This window comes from Dryas octopetala, chromosome 6 (assembly GCF_963921425.1).
Source record: "Dryas octopetala chromosome 6, drDryOcto1.1, whole genome shotgun sequence".
Lineage (NCBI taxonomy): Eukaryota > Viridiplantae > Streptophyta > Magnoliopsida > Rosales > Rosaceae > Dryas > Dryas octopetala.
In genome coordinates this window covers 13,855,908-13,880,687 of record NC_141371.1, presented here as the reverse complement: position 1 = coordinate 13,880,687, position 24,780 = coordinate 13,855,908, and the positions used below count along the sequence as shown (strand labels likewise).

The following is a 24,780-nucleotide window of genomic DNA, read 5'->3' as shown; positions in this document are numbered from 1 at the left end:
TTGTTAAAGAGGACAATGCATGCATTCTCTTTTGAACCTTCACTTTTGTTTTCCTTGTTATAAAGGACCACTCAATTATACTCCTACCAGCCTTCCTCCTTAAGGAGGTCGATGAGATTGCTTTTTATTCTTTGTTCTCCTCCTCCACAATCGTTCGTTAGAATCTTAAGCATGTAGTCTTGTACCATACAATTGATAACCAACAATTTTTTTAATTTTTTTTTTTTTGCAGAAAAAACTAGTAACCAACTTTTTTCAATTTTTTTTTTCCATCAGAGAAAATTGAATCTTGAATTCATCTTAATCGTAACTCATTAATGCACCTATTCTCATCACTTGGGTGCGCTAATCACAACACCTTATTTTTCAAATCCTTTCAAATCAAAAAAGAAAACATTTTAAAATCCAAATTATTTCAAGCACCATGCATTCTAAAAATAAATTAATTAATAAAAGTCCACTAACTCTAGGTATCTCTATTCCAACGGAAATAGGGAAAATCATTTACGTTTTTTTTTTAATTATTTTTTTTGAGAAATCAGTTACTTTTAAGTAAATTAATAAGGATTTTGAAAACTTAATTGCTTTCAATTAAGAGGCAGGAGCAATTTGGGTGACTAATTAAGAAAAAATTTGTCAGTTTGGTATTTATTCGATCTGGATATAATTTTCTGTGTTCATCTATGATATCTATATAAATACCATAGATGAAAGAAGGAAGAAATTTTGTTCAAAACCCAAGGCCTTAGCTGTGGCCATGAAAATGACTAAATTTCAAATTTCATTTATTTACTCGTCTGTTTAGAATTAGTTTTTTGTTAGTTTCAACAAAATTTCTGTGGATACCATCCCATTTCACTAATAAAATTATGGATACTTCATACTTAGCAGTTTTTTAGATATTTATTTATTGTGTGTGAATATGTATAAGTAGCACGTATTTTTAATATTTTTGGGGATAAGGAATATGAAATTTTTTATCTTTTTTGTATCTGACAAAAGAAATATCATGGACATGGATCCTTCTAAATTCTTTAGCTCAATGTCAAGGTTTTCTTTTAAATATTCTTATCCACTTTAATGATATAGAGTAATAGAATCGCCTTCTCTTGAAGTAAAGGCAAGCTAGCTCCTTGTACATCTTTCCTTTCTCTATTTTTATAGCCAACACAACTCATATTTCTATACAGCCAACACAAACGCATTACAGCTCTTCTAAATTCTCTCTGTTTTATTACTGAGGTAACTAATTAACTTCGTCAATTATAATTAACGTCTCTTTGATTTCATAGGGGTATACTAAAAAATGTCAGTTTAATTTCTCAGAATTCAGTATTATCTTTATTTTGAGTTGTGATTATTTTTTGGTAATTCATTCAATCAACATCTTTTATCTTAATAGTTTAAGTCAAGCACCACTTGGATTTTCTGGACATTGTAGAATCTGTCTCACACTTTGGGAAGTTATATTGGTGGTAGAAGTACGTCCTTGAAACTTTCTTCTTAATTTCATACTTGAGTTAAATTTTTGTGAAATCCTCACGTTATTTTAATCATTAGTTTCTGAATCAAATGAGGCTTTAGTTATTATCTGCAGACATGCATGAAAGTGAATAAATTTTTAATTTTTCTTCTCTTACTTGTCGGTTCAATATTTGCTTTTGTTTATTTTTAAGAAAATTGATGTGGATACTAGGGTATCTTTTTTTCTTTTTGTGTGAATATGTATAAAACCCCTATTTCGAGTGCCTGTCTACGGTCCTTGTAAGTTGTAACCTTAGTATGGACTCTATTCTTCGTTGTTCTCTTTCTTTTCATTTTCTTGTCAGTCCCCCATTCTCCGTGTTTTAAATCTCTAGCAATTCTTTTATTTTTCCTAGCACATAAATCTAATTATGTAGTAATTTGTTTGGGGATAAATAATTTGAACAGTTTAAGCCCTTGGAGTTGGTTTAAATGGTGAAAATGAGTGGGGTAAGAGTTAAGATTAGGCTATGTCTAAAGTTCAATTCTTTCAAATATAATTATATAACAAAAAATAATTTGAACAGTTTTATTATTTATTTTATTCGAAAAAGGAATGAATATATGTCGTATAACCTCCTATACTCTTTGATCAATCAATGTCCAGGAAATGAACTTGGGTTTGCAATTAAATATTCTAATCCACTTTTGAAAATGCCATAAAATTTGTTTGTGGTTGCATATAAGGAATTGAATCCTAAATTTATCCTAATCTTAACACAATATCTCACTCACTCATACTTATCCCTTAATTAATTAGCTAAAACCATGGGCGCAAATGGCATAGAATTGGAATCACCTTCACTTGAAGTAATGCTAGCGCCCTGGTTATACATCTTCAATTCCTGTCTCTCTTTTTATAACTAATTACAATTTACAAACACATTCTAACTCTTGTTTTTCCTTTTCTTTTTTAAATTATAATTAACTCTTTTAAGTTTGAGGTAAACAAATTAACATAGTACGACACTTATGACTTCTCTTTAATTTCGTTGGGGGTACACTTATATTGTCATTTAATAAGTTCTCTTGATCTACTATATATTATCCTTATTGTGAGTTGTAATTATTTCTCTAATTCATTCAATCAATGTCATTTATCATAGCAGATCGTGTAGAGCACCACTTGGTTTTCTAAGCATTGTATTACTACACATCGAATCTCTCTTATAATTACCATCTCATACTCCGCGAAGTTCTATTGGTGATAGAGGTATGTCTTTGAAACTATCTTCTTAATTTAACCCTTGAGTTGGAAAATTCATGTGAAATCCTAATCTTTGCTTCTTATTTTAGTTGTTACTTTTTTATTTTTTTATAAAAGTTATTAGTTTCTTTATCTGATTTATATTCACGTATATAAAATTATAAAGATTATAGTTAATTAATTAGAGTACTACGTATTAAATTATAATCCATGGTGACATTATTTACTTTTTCTGAATATAGTACACTACCTTACTATTTTCTTGCATTAGGTCTCTCGCCTCTTATTGTTTTTTACGCAAGCGAGAAACTAGAACTAAGGTGTAGACATGCGTTTAAACCCAAAATAAAAACACTAGAATCCACCAAATTGATAAATAATCTCAAGGTTTTATTATTAGAATGAAAAAAATTGACAAATACATAGCAACTAGGCCTTTTGTATAGGCTTATAATCCAAACTCTACTAGGAAACATAAATAGAAATCCTAATTAATAAAGAAAGCATAAAAGGGAAATCCTATTTAATAAAAGATATTAATTCTAATCATATTCCTAATTTCCTACAAGGAATAAATAAGAGAAACTCCTATAGGAAACTAATATTAATCCTAATTGAAATAGGAAACTCAAATTATTATTTTGTCCCAAATTTTTAGTGAAAGATTTTTTTCCACCTTTTTCCATTTTTTTCCTTACTTTCTTTTATTTGCTTAGTAGACCTGGTCTTTGACTTAATCAAAGATCTTTCTCATTATGTGCTAAGTGGATTTAATTAGTTTTTAATAAATCGCTCTTGCACTAATCAAGTAATTAATTAATTATTAATTTATTACTCATGGAACAAGAAAGTATTGGTTAATTATTGTTGTCTCAATGAACCTTGATTAATTAATCATTCTTCTTTAACAATTTCGGTCAAAGACTTAGGCTTAGTTTGAGATTGCTGTGAGAAAAAACAACTGTGAAGTAAAGCAGCTGTGAAGTAAAGTCAGATGTGAAGTAAAACAGTTGAGTGTTTGGTAAACTATATTTTCAAAAGTGTTGTGAGTATAAAAAGCAATATGAAGGTGTTTGGTAAATTGTAATGTAAAACTGCTGTGGCTATTTATAATTACTAAAATGAGGGTATTATCGGTAAAATAAAATTTTCATTGTTGCTGTGATTCACTGTTGGAAAAACATGCTTTCTTAATTACAAACTTGCTTTTTATTTTTGCTGTGGGGAGTTGAGAATTATGGGGCAAAGCCCTTTTTTATTTTTTTACCAAACACCAAACTGCTGTGGGTGATTGAGAATTGTCATCCACAGCAGCTTTTGGGTTCTCCACAACAATCCCAAACTAGGCCTTACCTTGATTAATGAACTATTTAATTAATCGTTCTTCCTTCTCCAATCCACTACATTAACCTGCTATATGGCGTGACCCTTTGAGTTCCATTTAATTTGGCAATAGAATAATTAAACATCGTTTAACTTTCCCAGTGAGAGTGAGTTTCTTAGACCCAAATTATTCTTAGAATTTCTACAAGCCTTAAGTGATACTTAGCTATCTCACAAGCTCCCTAAATTTAATAAAGGTTAGGAAACCTATTCACTTGTAGATCCAATCCAATATATATAGTCCTTCTATATATATCTCTCTAGCTATGTTCCGATCACATTTACGAGGTATGAAGTGTTTTAGAATTCAAAACTTCTAATGTGATTCTATGACCATACATCACGACATAAGAGTCCTATGAGAAATAATTAGAAACACATTTCCAATTATCATCTCACTCGATCATTTGCTTTTTTCGAAGTCTTGCTGACTCATAGTAGATCAATCGCATAAGGGACATCATCCTTCCTCTAATGTAAGGTGATAAATTCACTCATATCTTGAATTTCATACTCTTTTCGATTATACCAAGAACTACACATCATGTTACCTTAGCACACGTTCATAGTATTACCAAAGTATAATGACCAAAAGTACAATATAGTCTTGGTGTCTTAGGTCTAAAGACCGATTCTCATTTGAGATATTGATTGACATTTGATTACTTCATATAAGATTCTCATTCAATTGGGTCGGTTTGGTAAACCTATATGCAGATAGGCACCCATACTTTTGCCTTGGTGTCCTCACGCGCACAGTCCGAGATTGATTGTCTCCTCAATTGAGCAAGGTTAAGAGCGATGCAGTTCTCTCTTTAATTCATTATTTTCCAGTCAATGCAATATGATATGTTTAATTAGGAACTTGTTTAAGAGCTATGAACATAGATATATAGGTCTCACGACTAACACACTTTGGTCCATTATACTTTCATCTATATAGTTCTAGAGATCCATTCATTTATAATGGGTTTGTTAATGAATATAATTGCCCGAAATGTCAACCTAAAATCCAATCTCGATTGGCATGAGGGCACATTTCCTATTGCAACTCTCTCTCTCTCTCTCTCTCTCTCTCTCTCTCTCTCTCTCTCTCTCTCTCTCTCTCTCTCTCTCTCTCTCTTTTTCCGTTTATATCTGCACACATCGGGCCCAAATCTCGCGCTAGAATATAAAACTCCAGGCACCACAACGGACCAATCCCATCCAACTTCAAAAACTGCCGATATGCCCAACAAAATACATTACGATCGAATAAGCAGAAACAAATACGATATTAAGCTTTCCTAGCCAGTGGGTGGTTGTAACAGGTAGGGAAGGAGTTTGTTTGAGACTCTAAAATTTCTTTTTAAATTATTTTGGAGAAAACGAGAACTTTTAGACATTTTAAGAAAATTATTAGAAGTTAAAATAATGTTTGGTGAATTATTTAAGATTATTAAGGACTTATTTGATTTATTATAGACATTAGATTTTTATTGAAAAAAATTTGGAAGTCAAATTTTGAAATTGGGTGTTGTACTCTCGGGATACTTAGGGTACATGCCATTGTCATGCTCCACAGTAAAAGTGGTATTAGAGCCGAAGATTCTGGAAAATGTTTTCGAAATTATTTTTTCAAACTCTTGAGTTTTTAAAATATCATTTGAAGAACTGTCATCTCCTAGCTGCTACTCAGGGACTACAAAGATAAAAAGTTTTGTTACAAACATCAATTTCTTGTTTGGAAAAAGTTGAGGAAAATGCAAGTTTTACCAAATTAAGATCCAAAAACTTGTTGGAGTTTGGTGAACTGTGAGATTGAGACTAGGATGTTAGTACTACCATGAGATCAAGAGAATTTTGAAGGATATAGTTGGAATAAATTGATTGATTAGGCTTGAATTATGGAGTTTGACTTGTGTTGGGTGTCATTAGTAAATCTCAAGGATGTGATTTATTTTTAGCTGGCTGGAATGTGATACCCTAAAATTTTTCTAAATTATTTTGGAGACAATAAGATTTGGATATTTTCTAAAATTTATTAGAGATTAAATATTTTTTAGTGAATTGTTTAAGACAATTAGGGACTTGCTTGATTTATCATATTTATTTTGAGACATTAGAATTTTATTGAAATTGGGTACTGTACTATCGGGTACGTGTCGCACTCATGTGTTAGGGTTTTGGGGCATGACAGTTTGACCCTTTTTGGGTTTTTAATTGAATTTTGAGTTTGTTTTAAGTTTTTTAAAATATCATAATTTCAATATAATTTTTAAGTACTTTTTCATCCACGTGGCATTGACGTGTCTTTAACTTATGGGCCCACTTGTGCCATATAGACGCAATGTAGATGATTTTAACAAAAAACTTGACAAAGTTTACCGTAGGGGCAACTTAGTGGGGTGTACTGTATATGGATTTTGAAAGATTTTTGTGGAGTTTAAAAGTCATGTAGTATTCAATTAAGACTTAAAAAAAGTCCTTAAAATGATATGTGTATTCAAGTAAGGCTTTTAAGGAATTGATAAAAGTCATGTGATATCCAATTAAGACTTTTAAAAAGTTCGTAAAAGTTTGTGTATTTAAAAAGTCATTGACTTTTATGGAATTCATTTAATGATGAATTTTTAAAGACTTTAAAAGACTTTTATGTGTATTTCAAAGGCATTATAAATTCGACCTCTCCCCTGCGAATTTCTATAGACTCTGTAGAACTCTGTGAAAATCTGTAAATTCTGCAAAAGTCTGTAACTTAAAAAGTCTACAAAAGTTTTTATTAATCTATATACATTATACTCTCCTTAGTTTTTATTTTTGCCCAATAGGGGCAACTTAGTTAAATGATGGAATATGAGTTTAGAGGACAAAGTGAACCATTTTAAAAGGGTAAAGTGAGACTCAAAAACAGTTTAAGAGGACATTATTGTAATTAAGCCTTAAGTCTTATATTACCTTTTGTCTCTTTAAGTTTTTATTTGAGGTCCAAAAATACCTCCTTGTTGCCAGGTTTGTTCCATTCCAAAATTCTCCATAATATTATTTAAAAAATTTAAATTATACACAGAGTGGTGCTATTTTAAGTTTTGGCCAAAATTTACTTTTGGTCCCTGTAGTTTGAGTTAGGTTTCGCTTTGATCCCTGTAGTTTTAATTGTTATGATTTTGGTTATTGTAGTTTGAGTTAAGTTCTACTTTAGAATCCTGTTGTTTCAATTGTTATAATTTTGATCCCCGTAATTTGAGTTATGTTCTATTTTTTATCCCTATAGTTTGAGTTAGGTTCTACTTTAATCCCTATAATTTGATAAAGAAAAATGATAAGATGTCCTTGAATTACAATAATTTATAACAGTAATGCTACACTTACCACATTTTTATACCACAATTTCATACCATCTTACATGGCATTCATACATTGGACACTACAAATTAAAAAATAAAACCTAAAAAAGAAAAAGGAAATATCCTTCCAATAAAGTAATGACACATCAGGTGGGATACAAATGTGGGAAAAAAAATGTGGGACAACTAGCATTATTGAATTTATAAACAACATGACCAAAATCATAATAATTGAAACTGCAGAACTAAAATAAACCTTAACTCAAATTATAGAAATTAAAATCATAATAATTAAAACTACAGGATCAAAACCAAACTTTTGCCATAAGTTTTTTAACCACTCTTTGGTCTTTTCTGCTTTGTTGACGGTTGACCAACATTTTTTAAAATTACAAGTACACCCTTAAATAAAATAAAATATTTTAATAAACACCTACCCCCACCCCGACCTCCTGACCCAAGTCACCCACCGCCATCGCCGGCGATCCGTCCCACCACCGGCGATCTTTTCCTCATCTCTCTTCCTCCCTCTCTCTCTAACACTCTATTTAGCGGTACATCTTCTTTTGGATTCTTGCCTCTACGTATTTGGTGGCAGAGAAGGCTTGCCCTTGTTTTGGTTTTCCCAACCTTAATATAGCTTATTTGTAATCAAAATCAAGTTTTTCCAACTTGGTATTGCTTAAAATTGCCTGAAATTTTCTTTAGCTTTTAGCTTGCAAGGTTCATTTTATTTTTTTCTTGTCGGTTATTGAATAGGACTTGATCTATAGATGGTTTTGTAAAGACAACGAAAACAGTGAGGGGGAGAGAGAGAGAGAAAAAAAAAAGAAAAAAAAAAGAAAAAGAGAGGGAGAGATTGCTGGCGGTGGGGGTTAGTTAGGTCTGCTGGGTCGGGGGTGAGGTGTTCGGAATTTGTTTTTTAGAGAAAAAAATTAAAAAGGTGGTCAAGATAGTATTTTAGGGTGGTCAATATATTAAATAACAATAAAGAAAGTAAAAAAGAAAAAGAAAACAAAAAAGAATGCCCCTCCGATCGCTCGCGCACACGGCACACCACATAGAAGTATAGAACACAAGGGTTGAATATTATAAAATGCCATTATCCATATCTTCAAATTAATTTTCAAAGGGCCATCACAACATCATCAAACAAATTCACCTGCTTGTTGGAAAAGTAGAAGAATCTTCTGCTTCTCTACATCCAAGTTTGATTAATTCCCTCTCCCTATAGAATCTAAATTAAAAAAATTAATTTTCAAAAGCATTTTAAGAATATATTGGGCCGGGTTTGTTGAGTAATTATTTATATTTAAGTTGGAATGTGAATAGAATCATCCGATTCTGTTCACCTGTACTAAATTGGAAGAAATACTAGAAACCTTGAAGAGTTTTTTATAGACCAATCTAGTTTTCATTTTTCTTTCCTAGAAAACTAATATCAAACTACCAAGTCCGTCAACTTAGTCCATTAACTTTATTTATCTAATTAATCTATTTTTCACAGCAAGAGGGAGAAAGGTGATTAGTCAAAAAGGAAATGGACATTGCTATTTCAATTGCATCTGAAATTGGAAAGTACTTGGTGGAGCCTATTGGGAGACAGTTTGGTTATCTGATTTACTATGACACCAACATAAGAAATCTTAAGGACGAGCTTATAAAGCTTTCTGAGATAAAAGGTGGGGTCGAAGGATCGGTTAATGCTGCAAAAAATAACGGGGATTCCATCAAACCTGAAGTTGATGGTTGGTTAGGGAGACTGAAAGAGATGATTCAAGAAGCCAGGAATTTTGAAGATGAAGTCAATATGAAAAGGCGATGTCTGTATCGGTGGTACCTGAGTAGGAAAGCCAAGAAGATTACTCTGAAAGCTCTTCAACTCCAAAAAGAAGGAGCATTCAACGATGTAGCCTATCCTGCTCCTGCACCAAAGATATGGTCAATACTAACCACTGAAGGTTTAAGGGATTTTAAATCCAGAGTGGCAGTCATGAATACTGTGATGGAGGCTTTGGAAAAGGAAGAGATAAGAATGATTGGGATTTGTGGGATGGGGGGTGTGGGCAAAACCACAATGGTGAAACAAATCATCAAAAGATTGGAAGGTGGGAACTTGTTTGACGATGTTGTGACGGCCGTTGTGTCACAAAATCCAAATATTATGAAGATTCAATTGGAAATTGTAGAGGCACTACGTATGAAAATTGATGAGAAAACTGAACGTGGAATAGCAATAAGGCTACGTGAAAGACTTATGGGCAGTAAGAGGAGTCTGATTATATTAGATGATCTTTGGTCAGAGCTTGATTTTGAGGCTGTTGGCCTTCCTTTTGGACCTACTCATAAAGGGTGCAGAATTTTATTCACATCAAGAAACTTTGAATTGTACAATGCGTTGGGAAGTCAAAAACTTTCTATACCAATCATGGTTTTAACTCCAGAAGAAGCATGGGAGCTCTTTCAGGAGACTGTAGGTGAATCTTTGGGCAATCCTGATTTGCATACTGTTGCAAAAGATGTTGCAAATGAATGTGGAGGTTTACCTATTGCTGTTGTAACTGTTGGAAAAGCACTCAACAATAAAAGGAAATATGAATGGGATAGTGCCCTTGAACAACTAAGAAAGTCTCTCCCAGAAAGCATTGGTGAAATGGATCCCAAAGTTTATAATAGCATAAAATTGAGTTATGATTATTTAAGCAGTGGTGAAGCCAAGTCATGCTTTTTGCTTTGTTGTTTGTTTCGAGAAGATTATGATATCCCAATTGAGTATTTGGTTAGATATGGGTGGGGCCGAGGAATGTTTCACAACATCGATACATTGGGACAAGCAAGAAACAGAGTGCATTCTGCAGTTGAAAAACTAAGCAGAATGTTTTTGCTGCTAGATAGCAACCGACAAGAGTGTATCAAAATGCATGATGTAGTACGTGATGTTGGCATATCAATTGCCTCAAAAGAAAAGCACAGATTTTTGGTAAAGTGTGATGCTGAAAGTACTGGGTGGTCAAAAGAAGCTACGTATGAACATTACACAGCAATCTCGCTGATTGATGTTCAAATTGATGAGATTCCAGATGGTTTGAAGTGCCCAAAACTTGAGCTTCTACATCTACAAACCTGCAAATGTTCAGAATCTACCGTGGACAACATGTTTAACGTGATGAAAGAACTTAAAGTCTTAGCTTTTATACAGATTAATCCTATGCCAACCTTGTCAAGATCGCTTGGAGTACTGAAGAACCTTCAGACTTTGTGTCTAGAAGATTCTCGGAATTTGGGAGACATATCTAGTGTTGGAGGATTGGAGAATTTAGAGATCCTCAGCTTTGCTCGTTCTGAAATCTCAGCGCTGCCCAAAGAAATTGGACATCTTAAAAATTTAAGGTTGTTAGATACGACAGATTGTAGAAATCTCAATCAAATTCCTCACGGTCTCTTATCCAGCTTAAGTAGACTAGAAGAGTTGTACATGAGAAATAGCTTTGAGGGATGGGAGCCTGCAGTAGGAAGCAAGGATAAGGGCAATGCAAGCCTTTCTGAGGTGTCATCTATATCTGATCATCTGAAGGTTTTATCCATAGGAATACCCAAATCGAAGCTGTTTTCAGACTTGCGCTTGAAAAACCAGACAACAAGATTTCAGATATCCATAGGAATATCTATGGCTGATTTCAGTGAGGAAGGTACATATATATTTGAAAACCGTTTATCGCTTCGTGGTGATGTGGAGGAACTGATGGAGAGTGGAACAGTTAAATTCATGCTCAAGAGATCTGTAGCTTTGCGCTTGAGAAGTTCTAAAAACTTAAAGTATGTCGTCAATGTGTTAGACAGAGAAGGGTTTCAACATTTGAAAGATTTATCCATCCGTCACAATTCCAGCATAGAGTATCTCGTAAATGGGACAGATTGGACTGAACATACCGCCTTCCCTATTTTGGAGTCACTTTACCTCCATAAGATTTCCAATTTAAGAGCAATATGCCATGGCTCACTTCTAGGGAGATCTTTTAGCAACCTGAGATCCCTTGAAATCTATGGGTGTGCAGAGTTAAAATATGCATTCTCACTCTCCCTAGCAAGAAACCTTGTACATCTCCAAAGCTTAGTTGTTGAATTTTGTGGTACAATGGAAGAAATTGTCTTAGAGGAGAGGAGGGAACATGAGAATGCAGCCCAGATGAAAGCTTTCCCTAAATTACAGGAATTGAGGTTCAATGGTTTATCCAAGCTGGTTGGTTTTTACAAAGCCAACCGATCATACTCCAGCCGTGAGGTATGTTTGTAAACCAATGGGCGTAATTTTTTTGATGTTTTTTTTATTTTTTAAATGGCTTCTGGATGTTTTTATTTTTATTTTTATTAAATGGCTTATGGATGCTTGAATAATACAAAGTATAATAATTGTTCCAAATAGTGTAGCTCGAAATTACACATAGTAAACTCTAATGCCATTATTTCCTAGTCATATACATGAATACTTTTTCCTTTTTCAACTAATTCCACCTTTTACTATGAATTTTTGTAAGTGAGTAAATCTCATAATTTGTGTGAATTTTACAATTTAAACATTATATATTGTAAAAAAAATTACCATATATTGTGAGATTTGCCATATTTTTGGGGGAAATTATTGAGTGGTATGGATATATCACGTCAGCTGTATATATACTTCCACTAAAAAATCAGGAGGCACATATTACTTTAGAAAAGATATTAATCTTCTGATCTAACAATCTCTCCCCTCTATCAGCCAAAAATCAAATTGCCTCCAAGTTTCAGTCTAAGGATAATCAAACTGAAGGACCGAATCCAAAACTTCCATTGGCAAAAAATAAACCTTAAGAAACAATAATGTTTAATAATTGAATTATTAATCTCTGTATTTTTTAATAACTATAAAATCTTTGTATTTAATATTTGGATTATGTCTATGGTTAGTTTAAGGTAAAAAATAATGGAAATACTCATGTCCAAGAAAAAACCGAAATACCTATAAAGAAAGCATGTTTATACTAATTAGAAATCAATGATATTACAGATTGCAATGTTTTTTTTAAGAGATGTCACAGATTATGATGTTGAACTTGAATACAATTTATTTTTTTATTTTTTATGAAAACTCAAAAACAATATTAATATTTTTCATGAGATTGTTGCTGAATGCTGATTACATTAATTGTTGCTAATAATTTTTTGTTTTAGAAATGTCACAGATTACATTGTTGCTGACGTGGTGTGTTTTTTGTTTTTTTCCTTTTAAATTATATCTATTAGATCACAATGCCTGAAGATAAGGATGAGATAACAGAAGCTTCGTTTGATCGACATGGGGATGCTGGGTCCGCTTCAATGTTAGAGGCCGAGGAAGTGTCAAACTTTAGTGGAATACTATTTCCATCGAATTGCATTTCGTGGTTCAAAAACTTAGAAGAAGTAAAAGTGGAAAGTTTGAATGTAGAAGTGGTATTTGATCTAAAAGGCCAGCAGACAATTCCAGCATTTCCTAAGTTAAGAGATTTGGCTATGGTGCTTAATTCAAGGGTTACACAGTTGTGGACCAACGTTCCATGTGGAGTCCAGGGCTTTCAAAATTTAAAATCTTTATTACTAGAGTCATGTCATAAGTTGGAATATGTATTCTCGTATTCCATTGCCAAGGTACTTGTGAATCTTGAAAACGTAGAAGTATATAGATGTGCGGTTATGAAAACCATAGTCAGAGTCACAAAGGAAGATGAAGAAAAAGAAAAGACAGGTGGCATGATTTTGTTTCCGAAAGTGAATAAGTTTGACCTAATGCGTTTGCCAAATCTTGAGAGTCTTTGCACTGGTCCCTGTACTTCTGTATGTACATCCATGAAAAGATTGATACTCTATAATTGTAAGAAATTGACATTGGGTTCAGTAATTCCACCAATCAAACAATCAGAGGATTCAACAGCTCAGGAGGCTTGGCCTACGCGTTCTGGATGTGCACCATTTTGTTCATATAACATTCCAATCATCAAATCCAATCGATCCACTGACAAGAAATATCAGAAAAAATACAGTTTAAGAGAGAATGCCCGGGACTTCATTGAAATATTGCCACCTACTCTAGTCAAAAAAGAGGTAAGCGTTTAAATTATAGTAACCTTTAATAATAAACTTAATTTCCATTTGTAAATTAACCTGTGAAATTTTATATATATAGCATTTTACTACTAATTATTAATGTAGGTGTTTAACTCATGTCACATTTTGCTAGGAAACTCCAACAAGTAATGATGATTCAAATGCTGATGATAATCTAGAACTTCTTGAAGTAGAAGAGTGTGAGTTATTGGAAGTGATATTTCAGCTTCAGGGAAGCCATTATGTTCAAGCATTTAATAAGCTGAGGCATCTGGTGTTAAAATCTTTACCAATGCTAATGTACATATGGGAAAATGGTTTGCAGCAGATCACCATCACAAGCTTTGGAAACTTGACAGGGCTAGAAGTTGTCGAGTGTGACAAATTGAGATATTTGTTTCCATCATCCATAGCCAAACTTCTTATCAATCTAGAAAAAATAAAAGTTCAGAATTGTCAGACGATGGAAGAAATTATTGCAGAAGCAGAACAAGGAGAGGAAATGGCATTTCCTCGAGTGAATTCCATCAGGTTTAAGAATCTACCAAACCTCAAGTGTTTCTGGGCTAAAGCTTATACTTTGAAATTGCCATCCTTGGTGAAATTGAAGATAAATGAATGTCCAAAATTAACGATATTTTCTGGTGGGGATGTATGCACACCTTCCATGGTGCGAGTTTCTACAGGGCGTGAAATATTGGCTGAGTGGAAGGGAGACCTCAATACAACTATAGGAAACATTTACAAAGGACAGGTATGCTCTTTTTTCAATAAACTCTTACTAATGCGTGAGCTTATCTTCACTCACCTTGCTCTCTTTTTTTTCTCCTTTTCTTGTTTTGTCATAAAAATAGTCAAATTTCTAGAGTACAAAATTACAAATACATAAGTAACTCTTGGGCACCTGTTAGCATTTTCCACTAGAAACAAAAACTTCTAAGAGGGAGGCTATGCAAACCACCCTTTTGTGCTGAGTTGACCACCCAAATAAATTTTTTTTAACTTTTTTCCTATTTTACCCTTTATTGCAAAAACATGATAAAATTATCCAGATTCATTCGGTGGTCATCTACCGAAATATCCACCAATGTTCGGCAGATAAGTGTCGAATAAATTCAAATATTTCGGCAGATAACTGTCGAATGCCTTTTTCATTTCCATTCGGTAGTTATCCACCGAATAATCCACCAATGTTCAGCAGATAACTGTCGAATAACTATAAATATTTCGGTAGATAATTGTCGGATGACCCAACGAATAAAATTGAAATTTTTTTATTTTAAGGGTAAAGTTGGAATTTTGAAATAGGGTGGTCAACTTAGCAATTTAGGGTAGTCTGAATAGCATTGGCCAACTTCTAAAGATGCCTTTCTTTTTGAAAGAAATTAACAAACTGATAAGACAGTTAATATTGAATGTGCCAAGCTAATAAGGCTTTCATATATTGTCTTAAATAAGGTAGAGATTTCTTAATGGAAGCCATATATGTTGCACATTAAAACATGTACCACACAAAACTCATATACAAGGTGTTCTAATCATATTTTCTATGCCAATTTATGTAATATTTATTGAACATTAATAATACAAGTTGCCACTACAACATTTCCCTTGCAAGTCCTAAGATGACACTGTATCCTTCAGCCTTGCCATGATGTGGCCTTTGGGCCTTTAGCCAGAAAAGCCTCTCATAGGCCCAATTAGGCCTTTACTAATCGCGTGGCCCAACACTTACGCATATTGAACCATGAATATGTTCGGCTCAAACAGTCAGAGAGTAGTGTTCTTTCTTCTTTCTGAATTTGGATTGGGCAGCTATTTCTTACCATTTTGTGTTTGGTTTGACTGCATTTTGACTTGTTTGATTGGTTTGCTGTTCTTCAGGCTTTCACAGCTTGACTTGTTTGAGACTTTGAGTGTTTTTTAAGTTTCCTGGACTGCTGATTCTTTCTTCTTCTTTTTTTTTTTTTTTATTAGCTCCATTTCTATTCATAAAATCTTATTAAAAAAAAATGAATGAATGAGAAGTTGGGCCGCTCATGTACCACATGTTCATTTTTTTGTTGATATGCTTTCCCTATAATACTTGGTTTTATAATTTGTGTTCAGCACTCAAGTGATTTTGATGCCTCTGCAACATCATTGCCATCAGAGGATACAGCTGTACTTTAAGGATGCCTCTGATGAAAAAGAAAGGACGAGCGCCCAGGTGAGGCTCTCTGGCTGTTCCTTAATTTGTAGAATATATTTTGCTGTTTATGTATTTATTAAATTATATCCACGCCCCCCTGAGTTTTTAAATTACTCAAGTGCCCCTAATGGTACGTTATTTTAAGGAGCCGATGTCCTAATCCTCTGTTTTATCATGCCTAATTGAATGTGTTCCTCCTATATATGTTGCACGTTAAAACATATACCACACAAAACTCATATATAAGGTGTTCTAATCCTACGTTATTGGTGCTTATTTGTGTTACTATGTTGCATATTAAACCATATAAACAACACAAAGCATACACACGGACACACACATATGTGATTTTAATTAACAACTTAAAGAATCAAAAGAACATAATATCATTTGTATGTGGATTATTCCATTGCTAATGAGTAGTGTACATATGTATTTATATAGAACACCAATATTCAATTCTTCTAGTTGTATGGTATGCTTTAAAATCAACCTTGAATCATCCCAAGTCCTAAACGATAAGACCTAAGTTAAAAAATTAGCCTAGAATTAAGCCAATCTAGCAGGATTAATTTAACAACCTATATTACTAACAAGTGGCATATGTATTCTATATGTATGGTTTTGAAGGAGGAGGAGCCACTCACATATCTAGAGTTTGAGGTTACACTTGATTGGATGCTCTCAGCTTTGTCCAAATGCAGGAAGTAACAGTTTCCTGATGATCGTGAAGGTCCTGATGTTGATGATGAGGATGAGATATTTCTTTTGGTTTTTTACTCAAGTACTTCAAAATACAATCTTTTAATGTAATTGAATAAAGCCATTTCTATCTAGCCTAGTGGTTAAGTGCTTGCACCAAACCTCTAGCTTCTAGTTTGAAGGCTGGTAGAGGCGTATTTAAAGACGTGATAAACCTATTTGTATGTTTGATAGTCATTGCTTTAATTACAAACTATATTTGAATTGGTTTTCAAAGGTCGGTTTGAATGTACGTTATAATTGTATTGTAATTAAACTCCAGTTTACATTTTTCAATTAAATGTTCACGACTTAATTAGTTCAATTTTTAATGAACCGTTTGGTTGATTTGGATTTGAAAGTACGTAGCCGTTTCCATTCAATATGCATGTTTTGCGGATAAGTTTGAAACGTGGAGCCACAATGATTGATTGTCCAACGTTTCAATTTGTGTTAAATGACCCAACGTTAACATCTATGTGTAGCAGATTAGTCCTACCATTTTGACACAACTCAATCAATCTCCTCTCTTCTCTCTTGAAGTCTTGAATATATGCGATAAATGTCTTCTTTGAGTGATCTTTGAGTGTTCTTGTTCTTGTGGGTGTTATCAAATATTTTATGTACGTTCTAGTATTCTGCAAGTTTAGTATTCTGCAAGTTCTTCTAGCTTTTCTTTCAAAGGAATTACATATGGTTCTATGTACTACAAAAGCTAGCTATACTCTCGCAAAAGTGGGGGATATATACAATACCTTTGGCCATAACAGTTTACTCCCTAAATTTTGGGCCATGGTTACAGGTCACCAATAAGGTTGGTTCAACTAGTTTACATGGGCATTATCTAATATTGACATGACTGTGCCACATAGACTAGCTCTCGTAGTTTAATTGAGACTAATCTTCTTCATAAGTGCTTGCTACAATTAAAATGGGAAGAGCACAAATGCGGTCACATATTCCATTTGTACATGCGTGATCAAAATCTGGAATCAAATAGAAATAAGTACTTCTGCCTTTCCTCATGCATAGAAAGACATGATCTTCTCTCTTAAATATTTCTCACATTCCAGTGTGTAACTTCTTTCAACCTGTATAATATACACAGAAAATAAAATATAGGAGAAGTATAAATTATATATGACATAGTAAACAAATTAATTAGAGTCTGAATGCTCTGCTGGTTTTTTTATTTTTATTTTTTATGATCTTGTGCTTATATTTAAAATTTCTCGTTTAATTCCATTTAATTATCTTTTCAATATAAATCTTAAATGTTAAATCCAAAACTCAATATAAACCCCAAAGCCAACTCGATCATTTTGAATGTACATGAGCACAAGATGAAAACCGAAAAGATTAGGAGAGGATTATATTTCAATTAATTAGATCAGGACCAAAAAGCAGTACAAGTACCTGAAGATGCACATTATAGAAGACCCTCCCTCCAGAGAACACAAACGAAGAAGAATTTAGTAATTGAAGTCCATTCTCCTCCAAATTCAGCAGACCTCAGACAACATTTTCTGGTGGGTCATATTCTTATACGTTCATATTTGAATTGCAAATTTGCAACTTCTTTATCACTAAGACGACAGGTTGAAACGTACAGCAGATAATGAGCTCCGAGTTTTGCTTTTGATTTGCTTTTCCTCATGCACTGCATCTCCTTGAGTAGACACTCTTGATAAAAGCTCATTCTTTTTTTGAAGCAGTCCCTCTACTTGCTCTTGCAGCTCCGGAATGTATTCAGCACACGTGAAACTGTCGCTGGAATGCTTAGGGCCCGTTTGGTATTCTATTAAAATTTTTTTTTCAAAAATTAAGATTTTTTTTTTTTAAATGTGAGTTTTCAAAATCAATTTTTAAAATTTGAAAACATGTTTGGTATGAAATTTGAAACAATTTTTAAATTTAAAAAATGATGACATCTAAGAAAAAAGGAAGTGTAAAAAAAAATTGAGAAAAACGATGTTTTATCATTTTTAAAAAGAGGCATGTTTTTGAGTTTTTTTTAAAAAAATTGTTTTTAAAAATGGTTTACCAAACACATTTTCTTGACAAAAACTTGTTTTTTTGTTTTTGAAAACAAAAAATAGTTTTTAAATAGAATACCAAACATGCCCTTAATTTTTTCTATAAAATGATGCAGAATTTCAAAATGGTGAGTAGGATTTTTAGTAGTACTTTCATAAGTGGGATTGATATTAATGAGGTTTATGTTTACTACAAAATAATTAAACATGTTATGTTGCCAGACTAAAAATTTTGGAACATTAATAAGGTGGATTCCGATATGTTTGTGCGGTCCAAATTTATAATGTGGCAACATAACATGCAAGATAAGCATCTCACATGTTACGTTATTGAATTGTTAATCTGAATCATTGGTCAGGTGGATTCTTGTTCCAGATTAACAATCTAATACATAACCAAACTACCATGAACCTAGCAAGCTTGAGAATGAATGAATTGATCTTTTTCGTTCTGATTGATCTGCAGGGAGCAGTGTGCGGAGCGACGAATACAAGCCGTTGATCTTCTTGCGACGATCACACTCACTAGCATTGTGGTTAAGTTTCTTAGCCATTGTAGAAACAGGGTACTCACCACTGCTGATAGCTGTAGATGGTGTGGAACGATCAAACTCCACTTGTTGCTGAGATGGAGGAATGGAAAGGAATGATTCTGAAGTTTGAGTAGTAGTGTCCCTGTAGAAGTAGTTCATCATGTTGTTGTCAATGTCATAACTTATGGGATGATCCTGTAAGGGCCATCCGATGGTTGAAAACAGAGGAGGAGATAAATCTAACAAAATAATCCGATGGTTTAATTTTGCTTAGAAAGTGAGATGACCATCACATGTATATATACAACAGCCGTCATTCATGTGATCATCTAAGTATTTTGTTAATTAAAATGCAGATGGTGATGCACTTAATTGCTTAAGAAATTGGTTTTTCTATAAAAAATAAAAATTCACAATAGAATAAGATTGTTGAGAAAATGACTTCTCAACTTCCACTGCGTGTGTGGGCTTGTGTCTTCTGTTGGGGGAGAGATCGAGGTGGCTTCACTATTTGTCTACCACACTAGAATAATTAATTCATCTAAGTAAATTGAAACACTCCTATACAAAACTACTAGAGACCTATTAAGCACTTCTTAAGTAGCCAATGAGAATCCTAAATTCATAGCTTTCTCTATATTCTTCTTATAAACAATTCGATCGGTTCCCAAACTGTTGGCTTCTAAAGTAATCACAAAGATTTAGGGCCTTATCCAAAAACCAAAATGTTGGACGGTGGCAGCCAAGCCACACTTGGTGTGGCTCAATTTAATTCATCTGGTAGCTAGCCATAGCTACTAGGTAGCTATATATAGATGGGTGGTGCAGCCTTATTTGAAAGCAAGGAATCAATCTTTAGATTGCACATTAATGCATAGCTGAAATTGCAACAGTAGTGCAGGAGACATTGAACTAAAAATAAGGAAGACTTTGACTTGTCATTACAAGTGCCATGATATTCACAAATTTTCTATTGAGTTCAAGTGCCTATAAATATGCATCTGATCAATGCATTGAGGCAATCCGAAAAAATCATTCTCTACAACCTATAGAGAAAGTTCTCTTTACTGGTATTTGAGAGGATAAGTTGAGAGGGTTGTACAAGGGTTTAAGGGCTCGGGTTTAGGATATTAAACACGAGTGGTTCTAACATGTACTTTTATTCTCAATATTTCTCAATAGTAAAAAATAGTCAAATTTCTAGAGTACAAAATTACAAATACACAAGTAACTTTTGGGTACCTGTTAGCATTTTCCACTAGAAACAAAAACTTCTAAAGATGCCTTTCTTTTTGAAAGAAATTAACAAACTGATAAAGACAGTTAATATTGAATGTGCCAAGCTAATAAGGCTTTCATATATTGTCTTAAATAAGGTAGAGATTTCTTAATGGAAGCTATATAGGTTGCACATTAAAACATGTATCACACAAAACTCATATACAAGGTGTTCTAATCATATTTTCTATGCCAATTTATGTAATATTTATTGAACATTAATAATACAAGTTGCCACTACAACATTTCCTTGCAAGTCCTAAGATGACACTGGGTCCTTCAGCCTTGCCATGATGTGGCCTATGGGCCTTTAGCCAGAGAAGCCTCTCATAGGCCCAATTAGGCCTTTACTAATCGCGTGGCCCAACACTTACGCATATTGAACCATGAATATTTTCGGCTCAAACAGTCAGAGAGTAGTGTTCTTTCTTCTTTCTGAATTTGGATTGGGCAGCTATTTCTTACCATTTTGTGTTTGGTTTGACTGCATTTTGACTTGTTTGGTTGGTTTGCTGTTCTTCAGGCTTTCACAGCTTGACTTGTTTGAGACTTTGAGTGTTTTTTAAGTTTCCTGGACTGCTGATTCTTTCTTCTTTTTTTTTTTTTTTTTTTATTAGCTCCATTTCTATTCATAAAATCTTATTAAAAAAAAAAAAAAAAAGAATGAATGAGAAGTTGGGCCGCTCATGTACCACATGTTCATTTTTTTGTTGATATGCTTTCCCTATAATACTTGGTTTTATAATTTGTGTTCAGCACTCAAGTGATTTTGATGCCTCTGCAACATCATGGCCATCCGAGGATACAGCTGTACGTTAAGGATGCCTCTGATGAAAAAGAGAGGACGAGCGCCCAGGTGAGGTTCTCTGGCTGTTCCTTAATTTCTAGAATATATTTTTCTGTTTATGTATTTATTACATTATATCCACGCCCCCCTGAGTTTTTAAATTACTCAAGTACCCCTAATGGTACGTTATTTTAAGGAGTCGATGTCCTAATCCTCTGTTTTATCGTGCCTAATTGAATGTGTTCCTCCTATATATGTTGCACCTTAAAACATATACCACACAAAACTCATATAAAGGTGTTCTAATCCTACGTTATTGGTGTTTATTTGTGTTACGTACTATGTCGCATATTAAATCATATAAACAACACAAAGCACACACGCATATGTGATTTTTAATTAACTACGTAAAGAATCAAAAGAACATAATATCATTTGTATCATTGTATGTGGATTATTCCATTGCTAATGAGTAGTGTACATATGTATTTATATAGAACACCAATATTCAATTCTTCTAGTTGTATAGTGTGCTTTAAAATCAACCTTGAATCATTCCAAGTCCTAAACGACAAGACCTAAGTTAAAAAATTAGCCTCGAATTTAGCCAATTTAGCAGGATTAATTTAACAACCTATATTACTAACAAGTGGCATTTGTATTCTATATGTATGGTTTTGAAGGAGGAGGAGCCACTCACAGATCTAGAGTTTGAGGTTACACTTGATTAGTCCACGTGGATTGGATGCATGCTCTCCTGCCCAGTTTGAGGTTTCCTGATGATCGTGAAGGTCCTGATGTTGATGATGAGGATGAGATATTTCTGTTGGTTTTTTACTCAAGTACTTCAAAATACAATCTTTTAATGTAATTGAATAAAGCCCTTTCTATCTAGCCTAGCTAGTGGTTAAGTGCTTGCACCAAACCTCTTGCTTCTGGTTTGAAGGATGGTAGAGGCGTATTTAAAGACATGATAAACCCATTTGTATGTTTGATAGTCGTTGCTTTAATTACAAACTATATTCGAATTGGTTTTCAAAGGTCAGTTTGAATGTACGTTATAATTGTATTGTAATTAAACTCCAGTTTACATTTTTCAATTGAATGTTCACGACTTGATTAGTTCAATTTTTAATGAACCGTTTGGTTAATTTATTTTGTTATCCCATTTCTTGCCCAACGTATATAAAATAGACTAATAAAGAACCTACACAATTAAATTAAAAATATGGAATAAGAAACTTACAACCAATTAAATTATAAATATGTAATAAGGAACCTACAATTACAAAATATACTACAATGTACTTTTCTTTATAAGAATTTATATACATATATGTATAGTGAACCTACAGTATAATGAACCTACATATATTCTTACAATCAAATAAATAACCTACATGAAATCAAATCACCTACACTAACAAATAAATATAATGAACCTACAGACAATTCTCGGTTGTAGACAATTCTTCTTTATTTGATTAAAGGAGAAGAGATTAAGGGATTAAGTGTTTTAATGAATCCATTAAGTTTATGGATTTTAAAAACAAACATTAATTACATAATGGCGCAATTTGTAAATAATAAGAAATTAATGAAATATTGTTATCCTACGTGGAAGATGATTTTAAATAGAGATAATTAGGTTTAGATCCTTTAGAAAAACAGTTTTTAGATGGAGACCGGAGCTGTTTTAAAATTGATAAGAAAATCCTTTTAATTTATAATAATGTATAAGAAAATCATTTTAATTCATAATAAAGTCTTTTAAATTTATAAGAAAATATTTTTAATTCATAATAAAGTCCTTCCCCGATTTGAAGAATATTTCCCCCTATTTGAAGGGTTTTTCCCCTCCTAGGGTGTAGAGTGGGTTTTGTAGAGGCTGCATGTTTCGCCCAAAATCTCGGAGTTAAAACCTAACATAAAACCGTCAAAGAATAAAAATAAAAGGACTTAATTAAAAATCCTAAATCACTACCGGTCTTAGTCTAAGAAAGACTCATAAAATAGGCTGAATTCTAAGTCTCCCTTTTAAATATGGGCTTTAGCTATTAAAAAAAAAATAGAGTAGTATTAGACTCTTAAAAAAATAATTTAATGGGCTAATATCTAAATGACCCTAATTTTTATTGTCTTGTGATGTTATCGAAATAGTCTATTTTCTGCAGTACAAACTCACAAATACATAAGTAATTCTTAGGTGTTTATATTTTACACAAGAAACAAAGGGTCCTATAAATGTGTTCATTTTTTAAGAAATTAACAAATTAGCCTAACAGACGAGAATCAAGCTAAAGGTGTTCGGATTCAATACTAATAGAAAAGAAATTATCAAATCCGACTAAAGGTGCATCCTACATATAAGTATTGTTCTATATATAGTTGAATTTTCTATTTTTGCTCTAGCTATAATAGTCAAAGTCAAACAGTCAAACTGGTGTTTCTCATCCAAGAAAAAAAAAAAACTTTGGTTATCCAAAGTCACGATAAGGTGCCATATGAGGCTTTTTCCTAGCCACTCAGCTAGTCAACTATAATGATAATTACATTTGAAATACCACTTCTGGTAGCCATTATTGAAGACGAGAGATGAGCAAATGGTCTCTTTATGGAGTGACTGCTAGCTCTCTTTGTTACTGTTGGAACCAAAGGAATTTCGGGTCAGGTCAGCTTTCGGATCGGTATCATGCGATCAGAGAATGGGTAGAAGAAGGCAAAATAAATTTGAAGAAAATCCATACAAAGAACAATGCAGCTGATATATTTACAAAGCCGGTTACTACACACAAGTTCAAGCATTGCTTGAACTTGATCTTGAACTTGATCAATCTTTCACACTGCGAAGATTGATGGAGCATCCCAGGGCGTGGGGATGAGCATCTTTACATAAAGATGCAGAACCTGAGGTTTCAGGTGGAGGTCGATCATTAAATCTTCACCAAGGTGAAGATTGTTGGACGGTGGCAGCCAAGCCACACTTGGTGTGGCTCAATTTAATTCATCTGGTAGCTATATATAGATGGGTTGTGCAGCCTTATTTGAAAGCAAGGAAGCAATCTTCAGATTGCACAGTAATGCACAGCTGAAATTGCAACAGTAGTGCATGAGACATTGAACTAAAAATAAGAAAGACTTTCACTTGGCATTACAAGTGCCATGATATTCACAAATTTGTCATTGAGTTCAAGTGCCTATAAATATGCATCTGATCAATGCATTGAGGCAATCCGAAAAAATCATTCTCTACAAGCTATAGAAAGAGTTCTCTTTACTGGTATTTGAGAGGGTATGTTAAGAGAGGTGTACAAGGGTTTAAGGGCTAGGATTTGGGATATTAAACACAAGTGGTTCTAGCTTGTACTTTTATTCTCAATATTTCTCAATAGTAAAGAAAGATCGGAACACGCCCCGTGGATGTACCTCAAGTTAAGAGGAAACCACGTAAATCTCTGTGTTGTGTTTATGTACTTTATTTATTTACTTTAATTATTTTATTGTCATTTGTACTAACTAAATTGCTGCAAGAATCCCAACACAAAAGGTTGACATCATTATTCTTCAGAATTTTCTCAAAATTACAAAATTGAAGCATCAAGGAAAACAGAAAAAAAAAAAAAAAGGAAAAAAGAATTTCTTGTATTACAT

The 24,780-nt window shown here is 33.2% G+C and overlaps 1 protein-coding gene and 1 pseudogene across 1 annotated transcript; one reads left to right on the top strand and one right to left on the bottom strand.

The window, feature by feature from the left end:
• The first annotated feature begins 8,980 nt into the window (after nucleotides 1-8,980).
• Nucleotides 8,981-16,582, top strand: LOC147282615 (disease resistance protein At4g27190-like). Its single transcript, XM_086248238.1, has 5 exons — nucleotides 8,981-11,536; nucleotides 13,108-13,560; nucleotides 13,697-14,317; nucleotides 15,673-15,772; nucleotides 16,385-16,582. The coding sequence occupies exons 1-4, from the start codon at nucleotides 8,981-8,983 to the stop codon at nucleotides 15,733-15,735; spliced, it is 3,693 nt and encodes a 1,230-aa protein (XP_086104364.1). The 3' UTR covers nucleotides 15,736-15,772; nucleotides 16,385-16,582.
• A 935-nt stretch (nucleotides 16,583-17,517) lies between these two features.
• LOC147282614 (transcription factor ORG3-like) lies at nucleotides 17,518-20,316 on the bottom strand (annotated as a pseudogene).
• Nucleotides 20,317-24,780: the final 4,464 nt, after the last annotated feature.